The sequence below is a fragment of the Anoplophora glabripennis genome, unplaced genomic scaffold (genome assembly GCF_000390285.2).
Source record: "Anoplophora glabripennis isolate ALB-LARVAE unplaced genomic scaffold, Agla_2.0 scaffold982, whole genome shotgun sequence".
NCBI lineage: Eukaryota > Metazoa > Arthropoda > Insecta > Coleoptera > Cerambycidae > Anoplophora > Anoplophora glabripennis.
Genome location: NW_019417096.1, coordinates 50809 through 70837, shown reverse-complemented (window position 1 = coordinate 70837; position 20029 = coordinate 50809). Strand labels below are relative to the sequence as shown.

The following is a 20029-nucleotide window of genomic DNA, read 5'->3' as shown; positions in this document are numbered from 1 at the left end:
CTTGTGAAACATGTTTTTTTTATAAGAAGTAATTTCCATTTTGTTTCATTCCAAAATATTGATTAGAACCCGAGTTATCACGGAAATATTATTTTTGGGGGTGAACACGAGGGGTAGTTTGCATCCTTTTAAATCCGTTGTAGGCTAAAAGAAAAAATTATTCGTATGGTTAGAGAAAAAGCATTTTTTTATTTTACAAAGTTAATTCTATTCGTACAGGCATTTTTCTCATTAAGGGTTGTTCGCCCTCTAAACAAGAAATTTTAACGAAAACCCCGAAACAGGTCAATTTAATTTTGTCAATTTGTTTACATAAATCATATTTTTAACTCTCTTTGAGTAAATATGAATTTTTTATAAAAAAATATATAGTTTTTCTGAAATAAAAAATAAGGATAGCAACCCCCAAACACGGAATCACTTCCAAAATATTTGTTTTTTATAATACGTAATTTCCATTTTGTTTCATTTCAAAATATTGATTAGAACCCCAGATATTTAGAAAAAGCTGTTTTGGGGTCGAACTTTGAGGGTGTATTTCACCCCATAAAAATGTTTTTCCGCCGATAAAAAAATACGTGCCTCCCTAACTCTGTTAATTTTAATAGTACAAGAAAAAGTCAAGAGGCCATTTTTATGTAGAATTGTATGCTTTACAACTTTTTTTCTAGCCCTTACCCTTTTTGAGTTATCTTGAAAAACCCCTTTGTTTTATCTTTTTTCACCCTTGGCCGGGGGTTGAACAAAAAATTACTCTCACTTATTGTTATAATATACCTTAAACTAACTGATATAAAAAATTCAGCCAAGTTGACCAAATTTCGATTTAAAGGCTTATTTAATTGGACATAAGTAAAATTAAGAAGTTTAGAGAAACGGACCATGTTAGAGATCTTCCCAAAAGTGGAAGAATATCAATTCCTGATGGCAAAAAACTTGACGTACTTGCCAGAGACAAGTCGCACTAGATAATAAATAATTTACTGTTGTTAGAGTACTAAAAAAGGAAAAGCGGCAGCCGTACAAAGTACATCTGGTCCAAAAACTCTTAGGAGATGACTTTGATAGAGGAATCGAATTCTGCGAAACCATTATGTAATGATCTAACAGAGATCGGAGTTCCATAAAAAAGATACTTTTTCAGCATGAAGCAATTTTTATACTCAACGGTCACGTAAACCGCCAAACGTGTCGATACTGGGCAAGTGAAAAAGGACCGGAATTATAATCTTATACTTTTTTAAAGAGAACTTAACTGGTCCTCGATATCTAAAATTTCTGGCATGGTTATCTGTTGCCACAACTGAATCAGCTATTTCCAAATAGAAACGATTTGTGTTTCCAGCAAGATGGGTTACCCCCACACTACATCGTTGATTTACGAATTTACTTAAATAACGTTTTCCGGGGTAGGTGGATAGAGAGGAGAGGATCGATCGAATGGCCAGCAAGGTCTCCAGATCTGACTCCACTAGACTTCTTTTTATCAGGATACTTGAAGACCTTTATCAAAGTCGACGAAATAGTGTAGAATAGTTAAAAGAGGCATCAGAACGGAGACTGCAGAAATAACCCCTGAAGTTTTAGACAACGTTAGAGAAGAATTTATTGCCGTATTACATTATTGCATCATTGCTGAAGGTTATCAGTTTGAATATTTATTGTAATTTTATTCATCTTAAGTAAATACATAATTTGGTTGACCCTGTAGGAATAATTATTCAAATAATGATACCCTTGAATAGACAATTAGGAGACCTTTCAAATGAGGTGTCTCATGACCCCTATTTGTATTTAAAAAAATTGTCGATTACGTCATTACGTCAACACTGTTGACGTAACGGTTCTTAAATGCTTTCACAAGATGACCTTTCAAAATTTGAAATTGACATGTTTTAGAATTTTTTTCTAAAGTAGTCCATTTTTTAAATAATGAATTTATTCCATACATTTGCTGTATATGAAATTAAGTAAATATTTATAATTTTAAAAGATGAGTTTTACTAGATTCAGTTACTTCGTGAATTATACCTACAGTCAAAAAGATTCACGCTGTAAAAAGCAAAAAGAATAGAATAAACGAAAACTTTTTTAAGTACGGGTAGGTACAGTTTCTAATATATTAAATACATGAGGGCATGAGAAATTTTGCTCTTCGATACCTACACCTACTTATCTAAGTTTTCATAATACCCTACCAAACATTAAAATGTAGAATTATTATTTATGTATGAACAAGTATAAGTGTACCTTTATTGTTTTTCTGCTTATTTTTATTGTATATTCATTTACTTCGTCTTTTAGTGTAGTAATATTAATTTTGTAACTCTTTCATTGGATTTTTTCTCAAAATTCTGCTGAGTTACCTTGATTATAAATACAGAGTGGGCCACCAGTAACGCCTCGGTCGCTAGTGACCAAACGGCAAATGTTACAGAAACCTGTTTAGGTGGGTATGGTAGGTTGATTACGGCTACATTTTAAAAATATTTTGAGATATACAGGGTGTCCAGGAAAAGCGTACCATATCAAAGTTATGTTTTTTTAAATGGAACACCCTGTATTTTACTGCATTTTTGAAAGCACCGTAAAAAAATAGGTGAACTTTATTAAAGGTTCTGCATACCTAGGACTTACAGTTTGTGAGATATTTCAATTTTAGTGAAAATGCAGGCATAGCGTAGAAATTTAATATTAGCAATAAAAAAATAATTTTAAGGAAGCAGCTTTGGAGGGTCTATTTTAGATCCTTGAAGTTATAAATTGTTATATTTGTCGTCACTTAGTATTATACAGGGTGTTCAAAAAACTGCTGAATACTTCTCTCAACTTTAAACAGCAATAACTTGGTTATTTTAAATGGAACACCCAGTATATTTTTACTTTGGGAGTTGGGAAATTTAAAACTCTTTCAAACTGTGTATAGGTTCCCTATACCTATCTCTAACGGTATTGGAGATATTTGTGCCGTTTCGTTTTTTATCGATTTTTTTTGTAAGATGTATCCACGTGTCTTTATCGAGGTCTTTACTGAATTGGTTTGGGTTATTCAGTTATTAATCAAAGTCCTATATATGCAGAACCTTTAATAAAGTTCACCTGTTTTTTTACAGTGCTTTCAAAAATGCAGTAAAATACAGGGTGTTCCATTTAAAAAAACATAACTTTGATATGGTACGCTTTTCCTGGACACCCTGTATATCTCAAAATATTTTTAAAATGTAGCCATAATCAACCTACACATAACCACCTAAACAGGTTTCTAACATTTGTTGGTTGGTCACTAGCGACCGAGGCGTTACTGGTGGCCCACCCTGTATATAAATGTTATTAGAATTATTCTTATATCTTTTCGGTAATATAATAACAAAATAGGTTATTCCAAACATTTAAAAAATGTATTTTGTATTTGAATTATATTGTATTTGAAATAAAGCTCTTTTCAAAAATACTTACAGAATTATTTGAAACAATTTTTCTTACTACTTTTATTACACTTATACTGAAAAGTATGTTTACCCGATACATAACACGCAAAAAACAAAATTTAATACATTTTTTACAGTTAATATGATTAAATTCTCTATTCAATTTAATATTGATTCAAAGGATAATTTATTTCCAAGAATTCCCAATTATTATTAATTAAATTAGCGGATATATGCCAGAACTGAAATTTGCCTGTGGCTCATGCTGCAAACAACGTGTTTATTTTAAATAGGAAATTAATAAAATTGTCTGCTTCAATATTGTTCCAATAATTAACAATTAAATCAGTAATTCTGGTTTTATAAAATATTCCACTAACCTATAGGAGTAAATATTTCTAATTAGGGAGAGTACTTGATATTAAAAGTATTGGGTTGGGGAATAAGCAATGTCCGTTTTTTTTAATTTTAAGATATTTTATTTTTATCTCTACAATTATCAATAGGCTAATCAGTGATGTATTCTCCATCGTTATTTATGACCTCCACAAGTTTCTCGATGCCTCTTCTGTAGAAATCCTCCGGTTTTGACTTGAAAAACTCACGTAACCAACCTCTTAACTCATTGTAGTTGTAAAAGGAAACACTGTATAAGGAGTTTGACAAAGAACGGAAGAGTTGAAAATCAGAAGCCGGTACAGTAAGGCGAGTGGGGCAGAACTTCACAATTCAACTCCCGAATAGCCGCTTTGGTCATATTGACGATATGTGATTGCGCATTGTCATGTTGCAAAAAACTCAGTATCGCCGATCAGGTATTTCCAATCTCATAACGCTGTCCTTCGAGAACTTAGTTCTGGTCTTGTTCGCGGAGTTGTTTTTAGAGGCTTAACCATTCTTTCCGCTTTTCAAGTTCACATACAGACACCATTTTTCATCATCGGTGGCAATACGATGAAGAAAACGTTCCTTATGACCACGTGTTGATCGATGGCGATAGAGCAACCGCTGGTTTTAGGCCAGGAAATTAAGCTGGGAAATGACCATTTCGCAACTTTTTGTTTCGGCAAGCTGAATTTATCACTATAGATGCTAAATATTATGTACAATAACCGCCTGCATTCGATGGGGACTGGGCGCTTGGGTCTTATATGTTTGGCACGAAAACAATAAGAATCTATGCTTTGCAAATAGGCAAGGAAATATAGAGTTGGACACAACTTTTTGTTTCGGCAAGCTGAATTTATCACTATAGATGCTAAATATTATGTACAATAACATATTAGTTTCCACAGTCATAAAAATGGGGGAAGATTGTTTACAGGGTCGTTAATTGTATAATTTTTACGTAAATTCACGTTTTTCGCTTATAACTTTTTTTCTCTTCATTTCCACGAGAAAACAGTAACGTACTTTTTTTTCGTCTACAAAAGACCTATAAAACTAGCCCTCGAGCGTCAAAAAATATTTATTAGATCAAAAGTTATAAACAGAAGAAGTTTATTTATGACTTTTGAATTAAACATTTATAAACTGCGTTATTATTACCAGAACGTTTTGGCATCGCATCCTCTCATTCCTTATCACTGTCTAATAACTCACACGAAATCTGGAATCGGTAAGTTGAATAGTTTACAAGTTATGGCCTTATAAACAAATTAACTAATTATTAGTCTGGACGATCCCGAGGATCTTCCACAATCGCACTGATTTTTTTCATGGTAGATTTCATAATAATACATTGAAATCTATATTTTTTTTTTAATTTCAAATTTGCAACCTGGAATTTTTTTTATTTTTTAGCCTTAGTTGCAAAATGAAATATACGACGCACGAGCGTGATATAGTTATATATTATTACATATTCGGAAAGCTTATGAAAAGAGCTTTAAGTTAAAAAAAAATCGTCAAGATTCGTTGAAAAACAACGGAGTTACAGACTGTCAAAGTTGACGGCCTATTGTTAAACAAATTAGGTTGGTAGCGGCAAAAAAAATACTGTCATAACCGGCAACCCGAGTACTTTCCCAGGTAAAAATATTTTATTTGTGGAAGTATGTTAAGTGCATAAGAAATATTGTCAAAAGTCAGTGGGTCGCTTGATTTTCGGCGAGCCGTGGCGCGGCGGAAGGGTGGGGGAAGCGAACGACAGCGAGTCCGAAGAAAATGACGATAATATTCATAGTCCTGCCGTTAAATAAGCGAAATTCGCTTGAAAATAATATATTTGACAGTCTGTAACTCCGTTGTTTTTCAACGAATCTTGACGATTTTTTTTTAACTTAAAGCTCTTTTCATAAGCTTTCCGAATATGTAATAATATATAACTATATTACGCTCGTGCGTCGTATATTTCATTTTACAACTAAAGCTACAAAATAAAAAAAAATCCAGGTCGCAAATTTGAAATTAAAAAAAAAATGATAGATTTCAATTATATTATTATAAAATCTACCACGAAAAAAATCAGTGCGATTGTGGAAAATGCTCGGGATCGTCCAGACTAATAATTAGTTAATTTATTTATAAGGCTATAACTTGTAAACTATTCAACTTACTGATTCCAGATTTCGTGTGAGTTACTAGACAGTGATAAGGAGTGAGAGGATGCGATGCCAAAACGTTCTGATAATAATAACGCAGTTTATAAATGTTTAATTCAAAAGTCATAAATTAAATTCTTCTGTTTATAACTTTTGATCTAATCAATATTTTTTGACGCTCGAGGGCTAGTTTTATAGGTCTTTTGTAGACGAAAAAAAAGTACCTTACTGTTTCCTCGTAGAAATGAAGAGAAAAAAAGTTATAAGCGAAAAACGTGAATTTACGTAAAATTATACAATTAACGACCCTGTAAACAATCTTCCCCCATTTTTATGACTGTGGAAACTAATATGTTATTGTACATAACATATAGCATATTTATACATATTTAGCACATATTTAGCATCTATAGTGATAAATTCAGCTTGCCGAAACAAAAAGTTGCGTACAACTCTATATTTCCTGGCCTATTTGCAAAGCATAGATTCTTATTGTTTTCGTGCCAAACATATAAGACCCAAGCGCCCAGTCCCCATCGAATGCAGGCGGTTTACTACTATTATTTTGTGATCACATCCCCTCCCTTGAGCCAATTTTCTTATTGATTGTCTTGGATTTTTGTCGTTTTAGCTGCTCTTCATTAAATTCAACAGGGTGTCCAGAACAATTTATAGCTAACGTTGAAATCGCCTTCTTTAACGCGAAAACCATCGACGGGCCGTTTGTTCATTCATCGGCGCGCATCGCATCATCATCATATACGGCACAAATTTCCTGAGCAGCTTGAGCGGGTTTAGCGTTTTCCCCTATTCGATTAAAAAATCATCAATTTTATCATCATTCCATTTCAAATAATCTGATAGAGCAATAAGACCTCTTTCAAATGACGTGTCAACTTGACAATGCGTTTAATTTTCATGCGAATATTTAAATTTGAAAAAAAAATTATTACTTATTTCCCAACCCGTAAATATTATTATATTCTTAACCAAAAGGGTAAATTTTAACCAAACATGTCTGCATTTAGTAATTTTTGATTCGATAAATTGGTAAAGGAATTGACTAAGTTATAAAACAAATTGCACTAAATTTTTTAGCACGAATAATTAGGAACGTCTAATTTATTGGTAAATTTTGGTTTGTTATACAAGGTGTGAGCAACTTCTATTAAGCAACTGATGATGTAAACTCTCTTGTTTTCGAGAAAATTAATTCAGAAAATTAATCATAAATGTATGCCGACCCTGTGCATCTTGTGCATGTGCATGAAGCGCTTTTTTAACTGGCTGACGTTCCACGTGACATCCACAATCACGCAAATCTGATGGTAGGTCAGTTTGTCTTGTGTTCTTTAGTTGTGTGTTGCAGTATTACTTAGCCGGTGTATAAAATGTTTTCTGATCAGGAATTAGCAGATATGGTGTTTATGTACGGAGAATGTCAGTACAATTTAAATGAGGCGTGTTGTTTGTATGCGGTCCGTTACCATCTAACAGTAGAACAGTGCAAAAGGCAGTTCAAAGGTTACCGGATAGCGGGAATACCTGACATATGAAGGTGGTGGACGGGAAAAGTCGCAACATGTTTTCGACAACGAAGAAAACATCATAAACCTGGGTGTATAAAGTGGGTGTACCGTATGGCGTGTACTAATAATAATTATTATTGTTAGATACACCCTATCAAGGGGTTTGCTTCGATATCAAAGGCACAGCTGGCTACTGCACCAGGGATGGCTTTAAATTTGTTTAAACCACGTGAAAAATTGTTTAAACTTTCAGTTGCTTAAGAAAAGTTGCTTATTGTCGTGCTCTCTATCACCCTTTTCAAGGAACGTACTTATTTCAGAAACACCCTGTATATGTACTTGATAGTAATATCAATTTACTTATTTCAAATAACTTACGTTAATTATCTTGATTGATTTTTATTCTAAAAATTAATCGCATTAGATTTGACAAATAAATTGTCCAATTTGTTGTAAAAAGTGCCACAAATATGAGGAATTATCACAAGTTCTTGAACAATCTTACTATTTAGCGAGATAAAAATAAAAATTACTCGGTTTAAAATTCCATTAGCTCCAGTAATTACTCCTATTATCCATGCTCCCTAAACTAAAATTGTTGCAGTTTATAATAAAGATCAATCTAGATTTTTCAACTCGCAACCTATAAAGAAACGCTTCATTGAATAAAAAAATCCCCTTATCTGTAGAAATCCTTTACAGTAAGTCAAGTGAATAAAATACAAGGTAAAAGATTACCTGGCTGTTGGCATTATGTTTCGTTCCAGAAAAATCCTGCAAGTTGTGCTGCTGGACGCTTACACCGATTGATTTATTGATTTATTATGTCATCCCTTGTTGTGGTTATTCTCGTGAGTATCGTTAGGTGCTAATTTTTAGCTTGAAAGTAAGATCTATAGTTTGTACAAAGTATCTTCTGCTGGAGCTTTTTGCTTAAAAATATTAAATTCTATAAAATTTAGACATTAATTTTGTACCAATGTCGAATCGAATTTATCAGTAGTATTTCAAGAATTCAAAGTATCCAAAATTAACACGAAAGTTTACTTAAAATTATTGTAGTATTAGTAAAATGGCATTTTAACCAATTTCACAAATACACAATAAAAAGTTCATTTGGCAGCAAATAATGTTAACTTTATCAAATTATAGATAATTCCAGATCGATGGAACAGTATGATTTTGTATACAATGTCAACAATAAAATATGCACCACTTGAAAAAATTGTTTAGATATTATATTAAGTAATCGATTTTTGGAAACTGTAATTGTTGCAGTTGTACGCAGCAACGCAGCCGCATAGTGTGTTAACGAGATTCCGTGTCTGTTGCACAACCTTTTTCTAACCACAGCATACACGTATGAGATGCCGCGCGTAGAAGAATATACAGGGTGATCCATCAACGGTACAGAGCTGTATATAGGAAACTAGACATGCTACGAGTATGGGCTAACAAATATATTAAAAAATACGGCCAAAATAAATTGATTTAAAATATTTTCAAGTTTATAACTTCACTGCTATAGTGTAACAGAAAATTGTCGGTTTTTCGAAACTTCGCTTATATAACCCACGTTGAAAATACACTTTTTAGTTACACTGTTAAACCCTTCATAACTTTTTATTGTTATTACCATAGCAACGCCAGTATACCGGACGCCATGTTGAAATTTTTAAATTTTCATAACTTCTAAATGCCTTAATCGAAACATCGGCTCATTTTAAAGAACTAATATAAAATTTATTTCTATGATATGGGAATAAAATTATTATTTTCCTGCGCAACGGTATAGATGACGCCAATCAGAAAAGTTTAAATTGTTTCCGGTTACCACAAATAATTAAATGCAACGATATAGGTTTTTTTCATGGTTTGATAGGCCATTCATTAAGAAATACAAATACACAAACCTTAGGTCGATATCTTTTTTCGTTTTCAAGCATTGCGCTAACACATCACATTTTTTTCTAATCTCAAAAAATATGTCATAAATAGCAAAAAAATTGGTATGTAGGGGTTTTTAGGTTCGCTAATCACGAATTTGGATTCAAAACTGCAAAATTCAATATGGCGGATCCAACATGGTGGACGAGTTTTTTTTAAAAAATCAACATATTAATCCCGAACTGGGTCATGAAGGGTTTTGGGGTTGCTGATCACGAATACAAATTCAGAATTGCAAATTCAACATGGCGGATCCAATATGGCGGACCAGGATCCAATATGGTTGATTTTGTGAATGAATGTATGCATCTATCTACATCTACAGATGGATGGCTTCTTTAAACAGGAATAGATGGACCTTTGAATGTATGTTACCGTAACCTGCCCCACTAAAATCCTACAAAAAAAACAGTTCCTGATGAAGCTGCGAACCCCAAACGTAATATAACCTGCTCGTGTAAATCCTATGCAACATGAAGCTCCTAATCAACCTGCAAACTCCAAACCTAACATAACCGGCCTAACTAAATCCTATGCAACAGATCCGTTTTGTAAGATCTAGTTGAGCAAATTACGTAAGGTCTAGAGCTCGCGGCTTTATTAGGACTTCCGGTTGGATAGCAGCTTATGTTTGGTTTGGGGTTCGAAGCTTCGTCAGGGCCTTTCCGTTGCGCAGGATTTAGTTGGAAAGGGTATGATAGGTTTAGAATTTGCACTTTTATTGCCAGCTAGCTGTTGCGTATGATTTATATCAGCAGGTTGTGTTAGGTTTGGGGTTCCCACAGGGCCTTTCTGTTGTGTAGGATTTAGTGGGACAGGTTATGTTAACATTCAAAGATTCATACATTCAAAGGTCCTGTTTTAAAAACGCCATCCATCTGAAGATGCATACATCATACAAAATCAATCATATTGTATCCTATTCCGTCATGTTGAATTTGTAATTCTGAGTACGCGAAACACAATGGATGGCTCCATCTGTCTGTCGTGCTGAGTTCCACAATGCCATTCAAATGGCTACTACGGTGGAAGCGACCTGCTAAACTTTGCCAGGTACTTTGTTGCACGACTGTCGCCTAGAGGGCGAAACTAATTTTTCTAACCAACCTAGCGTTACATTCAGCTAACAGCTAACCTAGCTGTTACATTCAGTGTTGCGAGTGTAATTCAATACCGGGAGGGGCATATAGCCCGCGGTGTAGTTGTTTCTTGCAGCATTGGTTTGTAATTCTGAGTTTGTATTCGTGATCAGTAACCCCCAAAATCCCCCAGGATCCAATTCGGGATTAATCTGTTGATTTTTTGAAAATATCGTCCGCCATGTTGAATTTTGTAATTCTGAATTCAAATTCGTGATTAGCGAACCTAAAACCCCTACATATCAAAAATGACTCTATTCATTTCTTGTTAACCTCGATTGCTGATCGATTTTTTTAAAGTTGATTCAGCGAGTCCAATTACATATAGCTATGCTAGAAAATGTGAAAAATAAATTTTCTCATACTTTTTCGTCTATTTTTGCTATTTTTGACCTATTTTTGAGATTAGACATTTTTGGTATAGTTTTACAATTTAATTTTGGCTTAAACTATACAGGGTGTCCCGAAACTAATGCAACAAAATTTGGTCACAGATTCTTAAGACAAATTTAAGGGACCCGTATTTTTTATTTTTGTCAAGTGGGCCCCTCTTTCGGAGTTACAGCCCCCTGAAATCCGCCCCAATGAATAATCTTTTTTTATATCTCAGAACCCTGTTGTACGATAATCACTAAATTTGGTACACAGGGGTTTCCTCACATGTGGAATCTGATAGGGCTACGCTTTTTGGCGGGGAATCCCCTTGAGACAATTTTTCGTGGGTCATCTTGTCTTTGGAGCAAAAAAAAATTGGTCACATATTTAAATTTCTTAAAAATTGTTAGTCCAGTAGAAAGCCATTAAATTTAGAAACATTTTTTCCCGTGATACTTTTTTTGTAAAACGCAATGTTTTCGAGAAAAATATCAAAATGTGATCGAATGCATATCGTGATTCGCCATTTTTCTCAAAAACATTGCGTTTTACGAAAAAAATATCAAGGGACAAAAAAGTTTCTAAATGCAAAGATTTTCTAGAGAACTAATAATTTTTGAGAAATTCAAATATGCGACCAAATTTTTTTGATTTCAAATACAAGGGGGACCACGAAAAAGTGTCTTAAAGGGATTCCTCGCCAAAAAGCGTAGCACTATCAATTCCACATATCACAAAAACTGTGTGTACCAAATTTAGTGATTCTCGTACAACAGGGTTCTGATATATAAAAAAGACTATTCTTCTCTGGAGTGGCGTATTCTACAAGGGCAATTCAAAGCGTATTCTCTTGGAGCTATAACAGCATCTACCAAACATTGAAAATAAACTGTTAACATATCATATGCTTCCACATTCGTAAAAGATTTTCCTTTTTTCCTTGTTCATAAGTACTTTCCTAACACAAATAATACTAATTTTGCACGTAGAAAGAGCTGTCACATTTCATTTGACATAATTTTTCAGTTGTCTATTTTTATAGGGCATAGGGCATACATAATCTTATATAAATACTCAGATATTTGAATTTAATTAAAAAATGAAACTGTCAGTTATTAAAAAATTTCTAAATACAGCAAGTGCTTTTTTAAAGACAAGCTCGGTACAGTTTTACATTTTAATTTTGGCTTGGCTTTGGCTCTATGTTATTTAGAGAACTAAATAAAGGAGGATGTTCTAGCACAACTTCACTATTTTAACAATACCTGAAAATGAAAAAAGTGAAATTTCAAAACAACCGACAATTTTCTGTTACCCTATAGGAGTTACACCCCCTAGCGGTGAAGTTAGAAACATGAAAATATTTTAAATCAATTTGTTTTAGCCGTATTTGTTAATATATTTTTTTCGCCATAATCGTAGCACGTATAATTTCCTATATACAGCCGCTAATGGATCCACCAGCGTCCGTGCATATGGGAATATGTGCTTTGTGTGAGCGTGTGTACGCTGTGTGTGAGGGTCTGTGTGTGCGTGTGAGTCTGAATGTGCGTTTGCGCGTGCGTGAGTGTGTGTGTCCAATACCGGAGGCGGATTTTTTTTAAAAGCAGATTATAAAAGAACCTATATTTTTAGACCAACCTTTTTCAATAAAAAAATACCTTTTCAATGTAGAATGAGATAAAAATTCAAAATATTTTAATGGAGTATGATTATTTTGTGTCAATGTTTGTAAAGAAATGTAATATGTACTTCATTGGATTATCCTCTGACTTTAGGGAATTGTGTGTTAGCATCCAAATTTGGTTGCCTAACAATCGCCATCACGTGGGACCCGGGCATTTAAGAAGGCACTGTAAATAAAATTGCATACTAAGAAAGATCTACCAAAAACCGTTTCAAAGCTGTAGGAAATAATATTACACCACGATACTACATTTAGAAAGCTTTATTACAGTAAAGATTTGAATTTATAGGTAAGTTGATCTTATTTTACATTATTTATTAAGTCCACATTATTATAAATTATCATATTTATTTAAATAGATATTATTATGTTTTTGTTTGTGGACGCCTTTATTTTTTTATATGTAGTTGTTTTGTTATGATTGATTAAGAATTATGAGACTCTCTCAGTGTGTGGGTTCCATTGTTTTGTTTTATTTTTATATTTTTTGATTTAAAATTTGATGTATTGAATTTCTACTCTAATTTCTTTAAATGAAAGATGTATTTAAAATAACAAAATATCAATATATTACTAGATTTAGCAGGTTATGGGTTTTGTTACAATTTATAATTGTTGTAATCCTTAAACTAGATGAATGAACAATAAATTCCCCCCTAAATGTCTGCTATAACAGTGCATAAATGTGTTTATACCGTCAGTAGTTGAATTGGTTAAAATTGTGCATTAGTTACATATAAATATGCAGTGAGAATTTTAATGTAAAGATTTATATAGCGCTTTGTGTTTCAAATTTGCAAATTTGTTTAATAAGTATCGACACTTACGATGACAGATTTCTTGCTGGTTGTTAAATCCGCATGTAACCACGCTGTATTGCGAAATCTCCTATCCGAAGTCGCGCTGTTCGGACGTTCTCTCGTTGAACTGGCGTCTCGCCGCGTAGATTGTCGAAGTATCCTTTATGTTGCTGTTACAGGAATTCCTCCAGGTGAAACTACACTGCACTATATTTTTTATCGATTCCAGTTGTCACTTTTTTATTTATGTAAATTCACCTTATTTCAATTTGTTGTTATACCAATTGCTTGTGTAGAGACTGTTGAATGATCTTTCGGACTAATGTCACTTCCACTAATGTAACATTCTGACTTTTGACTGTTGAATTTTATCACGATATTAGATCACCAAGATGGCTGGGTAAGTATACAATTTTTACTGACTTATTGACTTTAACTGATAGCAATTGTTTTTCTAGGAGCAAACTAACGATGTTACTGCTAGAGGTAAACATGAAAGACTGGCTACCTCGAGCCCGGATATTGGTTTTATTAAACGTGGAAAACAAACGAAGATTACTGGCTTATGGATTGAACTGAGGTGCATGAAATTTCTATTTTCAGCTTCCTTGCATGTTTCTGCATCTTTTGACACCAATTACACATTTTTAGGTTAAGTTAAAAGTTATGCCAAAATTTTACTTATTTTTACAAATTTCACATTAATTTTGATGAATAGACTAATTCTCAGCATGTCTGTCCTTTCTATGTCTTTTGTACTACCTATTAAACACCCTTTACACAGTCTTTATTCGTTTTTTTATATGTAAACGAAAGAAAGTTTTAGAGTACTCCGTTCCGACAAGCATTATAAAGTCTACACAACAAATTGACCTTTGGTTAGAGTTTAAACACATTTTATGGAGTTATGAGGGTATTTTACGTTTTGCACATATGATTTTGCAGTCTTGATGCACTTTTACAACTAACAATTTACAAAACTTTAACGAAACAACAACTGTCAACATTTATATGCTACAAAAAAGTTTTCACAGATGCATAGGTTTAATTCATAGGTTCATAGGTTCATAGGTTTAATTCCACACATATATTCTGGCTACAGGTACACTATGCTTCGTTTACATACCAGTTTTATTGCATGAATCGGAATTATATGTGAAATACCTTCATCTTACGTCGATGACTTGTCAAAATTTCACTATGATGATTAAATGTGCTCATGCCAGAACTTATAATTGACTTTTAATATTGTAACATTGTTCTTTACTGTTCTTTGTAACATAATTGTACAACATGAGTGCATTTACATACAGGGATGGCCAGAGGTACGGAATAAAATTCATATCTTTTGAATGAGTCAATTTTTTTTAAAACGCCGAAACACGTTAACTGATTTTGATTTTTTCTCATCTTTCGGTTATATAATAATTAATTTTTCTTCAACCCCCTAACCCCCAGCTACCCCTACTTTTTTTTCAAATGGAAACATAAGGCATGAGGGGGCTCGTTGAAAAGCTTATAGAAAACCGAATCCAGCCATACCAAATAAACAAGTTTTATTTTTTCAATAGCAAGGTTTTTAGGGTTGTATAAAACACCTACTTAACAAGTGAAATAAAATTTAATTATCTTCAGTGTTATCCTCCATGAATTTGCACAGAATAAAATAAAGAATTTGAAACTGTACCTATCACTGCTAACGCAAAAAAGATATATTTTTTATGTTGCGTTTTTTTGGCACCACTTACTTGCCAGGCTTTCTGGTTAATTTTTCGCTTTAGTTGTAAATTGGAGTTCGAAACGTTACTATTGTGTCAAAATCAAGTTATTTACTGAATTGCAATGGTATTGTCGGAAAGGCAACGCATCGAAATCTTGATATTGCTTGGATGTGGAGACAAAATAAGAAGTCAGGCTGAAGTGCGCGATTTATTTAATGCGAAATATCCCGAAAACCAAATCTCGCAAGGGACAGTTAGTAAAATATTTCACAAATTTGAGGAACACGGTACAGTACAGACTTTGCCCAAAACTGGACGGGCACGTGCTTTGAATGAAGAAAAGAAATTAGACATTGCATTAGAACTTGTTGAAAATCCTCATACTTCAACTGTTTCATTGGCCCGCAATCACGATGCTTCTCGAACTGCAATTCGAATGTTTCTGAAACAAGAGAAATACCACCCCTATAAGGTATGTCTTGTCCAAGAGCTTTTGGAAGACGATTATGATAGGCGATTACAATTTTGTGAGGAAATGATGAGACGGTGTGACGACAATAATGGTTTTCAACGAGACGTACTTTTTTCGGATGAAGCTACGTTTTATTTAAATGGAGTGGTTAACAGGCACAACTATCGCTTTTGGTCCCAGGAAAATCCACACTGGACATGCGAATCGCATACGCAGCATCCACAAAAAGTTAATGTATGGGCAGGTATCATCAACAACAGAATCTTGGGCCCATTCTTTTTTGAAGAAAATCTTACTGCCGCACGCTACCTGGATTTCCTAACATTTGACCTGATACCTGCTCTAGCTGTGATTTTCCCTCATGAAATTGATCCAGATATACCGAATGAAAGAATTTGGTTCCAACAAGATGGCGCTCCCCCACATTTTGGTATTGATGTTCGAAGATACTTAGATGAAATGTTTCCAAATCGCTGGATTGGTAGACGGGGTACAGTTGAATGGCCGCCAAGATCCCCCGACTTAACACCCCTGGATTATTTTCTTTGGGGATATTTGAAAGAAAGAGTCTACCAGGACAGACCGGATAATATTGAGAATTTAAAGAACAAGATTAGGGCGGAGATGCATAATTTACCAGCTGAAGTCATTCAGAATGCTGTGGACAGCTTTTACTATCGTCTTGGAGAATGCCAAATAGTGAATGGAGGACATTTTCAGCATTTGCGACATTGAGTTTATTTTTGTAAATTATCTAGTTGTTTCAATTTCTAAATGAAAAAAAACTTGCTATTGAAAAAATAAAACTTGTTTATTTGGTATGGCTGGATTCGGTTTTCTATAAGCTTTTCAACGAGCCCCCTCATGCCTTATGTTTCCATTTGAAAAAAAATAGGGGTAGCTGGGGGTTAGAAGGTTGAAGAAAAATGAATTATTATATAACCGAAAGATGGGAAAAAGTCAAAATCGTGTTTCGGCGTTTTAAAAAAATTAGCTCATTCAAAAGATATGAATTTTATTCCGTACTTCTGGCCATCCCTGTGGTTTAATGAATATGTAAATTCAAATTTAGTTATAACTTTGACAGTCGAGACGTTTTGTCGTGAAAATTCGTTAATTACAAATTTTTAACTTATACTAACGATACATATCTTCCATTTAAATCCAGTATAGTACTCGTAATTCACATCCTGTTAATGACTATTTTAAATATATTTTGTGTTAATTCGACACTTTTGTGTCTCGGTGCCGATAAAAGAATTGATTTAAAATTTCCAAATTAAAAAAACATAACAGTACAAAGGCATTTTTAAGAATTAAATGATTAATTTTTGACGCTCATTATAGTTGAAGCACCAATTAGTTACCAGTTGCTTTAAAATACGACGCCAGAACTATAACACATTTGATGCAAATCTCTTCTAGAAATTCCAAGACATATGTAATTAATTAATTCCTTAATGTGTATACCTTGAATATTACTACGGAATATACTTACTTGAATTATGTTCCAAAACGGCACTACATGTGCTAATCTCTCCGATACGTTGGAACAACCAGCCCCGAGCAACATTAATATAGTTTTGTTGGAATATAGGGCATGGAAAAATCTGTCTATACCAACTCCAGGGTCGCACTGCAAAAAAAAAATCTGAAATATGAAAGATGTTACTACATAAAATTAAGTAGAATGTCATTATTATTGAACGTTACTGCACCGCTTGCAGTGGTTCAACACCGTGATGAGCAGGGTTATAAAATAGAGGCAAGTGGTGGCAAGTTGCATTTTATTCTTGATTCAAATTAATTAATTTATCCTATATTGGATGGAATCTGGAAGATTTCGTTTCTTTTGTGTGTATCAAAAATTAAGCAAGTGTGCCAGTTTGCAAATGTGGAGTGTATGAATGCGTGAGTGCATGAGTGAGTTAGTGGATGCGTGTGTGAGTGTGGGAGTGGGAAGTGGGAGTGTGGGTATGGGCGTGTGGAGCTGTATTTGTGCAGGTGTGGGGGTGCGCGCGTATGTGCGTCTGTGCGGATGCGGATGCAGGGCTAGGACAAAAATAATATATTAAAATGTATAATGGGGTGTTAGGAAAATGAAAAACTTGTAATGCTGCTCAAATAGCGTAGGTATCAAACAAATAATAGTTAAGTTATACAATTATATTTTTCTACAATCAATAATTAAAATAACATTTTTTGCTTGACACTAACAACGAAATATTGAGTTTATTAAGGACTAACACTTTGTCTCTCCCTTAACAATAAATTCTAATAGTCAAGAAGCTTGTGGACCCACCAAAAATGCAACAGATTTACAAAAACTAATATATTAGTATTACGTTATGTTTGTAGCAAATCAAGTGTGCTATGTGGTATATACATATGTATAATTGAACTGTGAATTGTAAATTAAGTAGTGTAGTAATCGTCAGATTGCAAAATTATGTGCAGGTCGTATGAGCAGCACCATAAAGTCATTAAAAAAAGTCAGGTCAGTAAAAAAGTAAAAAGTCTAAAAATCGGTGTTAGTAATATAGCAATTTGTACCATAAAGGAACAAAGAAATAGTCAGACCTTATTTTATGTAGATGGCAATATAATCACGTGCAGCGCGCCCAATTTCTAAGACGTGCTTAAACTTTTTTTTATTTATTAAGAAAAAAGGTGCTCTTATTTAATATTGACAAATCAAACGGTTTCCGAGAAATGCAAGATTACATACGGAAGTGCATTTCTAGTAAAACATTAAGTTTCACAAATTCCATCACACATTCATTGAAATATTAAGCATATTGACCAACTTTATGAGAAAGAAACATTTTAATTGCCTTATTTAAAAAAAAATAAAATATGCTTATGATAGTATAAATACTTCAATTTTCAAATATTTTCTTGAATTTGTTTGTATTTCCTACATTAAAAAAGTAATTTTATATTGTTTTCAAACAATATCCCAAGACAATTTGTTTCGATGATCTCTAAATTATTAAAAATTTTATTCTTTAAATAATGTGTAAAGGGGTCTGGAAAAGTTAATGAGACAGTAGTCAAAAGCGAAAATTTACAACTTGTTTCGGATCTTTAAAGCTTATCTACAGGGTGTCCCAGTATCTGATACAAAAAAGTTGAGTACAAATAGATGAGGTCAAAATAATATCAGTTCTTCATATATTTTTTTTTTCGTACGGGCCTTCATTAACAAGTTACGGGCCCCCAAAGATGAAAATTAAAAGTTATTTTTATTTACAGTCTCTAAACTATTAACTTCAGCATGATGCAAACTTGGTGATCGATAACACATGCGGACAGCTTTTTTTTTGATGTTGTAAGTGAAACTTCATTATGTCCAGAACGCCAGGGACGGACTATGTCCGATGGTTAACAACCCACAATTTTTGTATAGATGACGATCGCAATCTGCCTATATCAAAAATATGTTCCCTGAAGAATTTGCCAACGATAATACCCTCTTACTTAAACTATTAAACTTAAACTCTTAAACTCGGTAAAATTCAACAGTTTTGGTAATTATTTTCATTTTGTCACAGTGCACATCGAGCGAGACCTTCACCATTTTTAGTTTTTTATTTTAATTGGACATTTACGATGTTAGAACCGTACATATTTTTAAAATAAGAGCTTAGAAAATCTTACTGTCTGGTAATGTAATTTTCACTAACAAAATTTGTCAAACACACTTTACACATAACACAAAATACAAAACAAAATAAGAATAAGTTAAAGTAAGTTAAGTATTCAACTCCAAATATCGATGGGCATTCAGACGTTTCTCAAAAACGTATAGACATATTAAATTATTACCCACTATTAATGTATGGGTGGGAATAGTGGGTAATAATTTAATAGATCCATACGTTTTTATGGAACGTTTGAATGGACATTGAGTTTTTGCAAAATAATTTGCAGTCACTATTAGACGATGTTCCATTATACACCTGAAAAACGTTTGATTCATGCACGATGGGACTTCTCCCCATTTCAATATTGATGTACGTAATCATTTATCCATTGTGTTTAATAATAATAAATAGATTGCGAAAGGGGGCCCAATTTCATGGCCACCACGTTCTCCAGACTTTAACCCGATGGACTTTTTCCTGTGGGAATACGTGAACAGTTTAGTCAAGGAATGAATTGCTACAAAGAATTAATTTCCGTTGTGATAATATTAGTCATGCCCTAGAAATGCTTTCTCGTCTACAAACAAATAACATTCGTGCACTTAGGAAGTGTGTGGAGGTGGAAGGTGCCCATACTGAAAATGTTTTAATTATTATTAATATTTTTCTTTCTTTTAAATTATTTTTTTAACTTTTAACTTATTCTTGTTTTTTTTTTCTATTTTGTGTTATGTGTAAAGT

General features: G+C 33.4%; 1 protein-coding gene across 1 annotated transcript in view; it reads right to left on the bottom strand.

Annotated features, from left to right (window-relative positions):
- The window catches only part of LOC108913012 (gamma-aminobutyric acid type B receptor subunit 1-like), a 65001-nt gene that overhangs the window by 35042 nt on the left and 9930 nt on the right, over positions 1–20029 (bottom strand). Inside the window, exon 2 of the mRNA XM_018718466.1 lies at positions 17140–17277. Within this exon, the coding sequence (XP_018573982.1) occupies positions 17140–17277 (138 nt within the window). The remainder of the gene's footprint in view (positions 1–17139; positions 17278–20029) is intronic.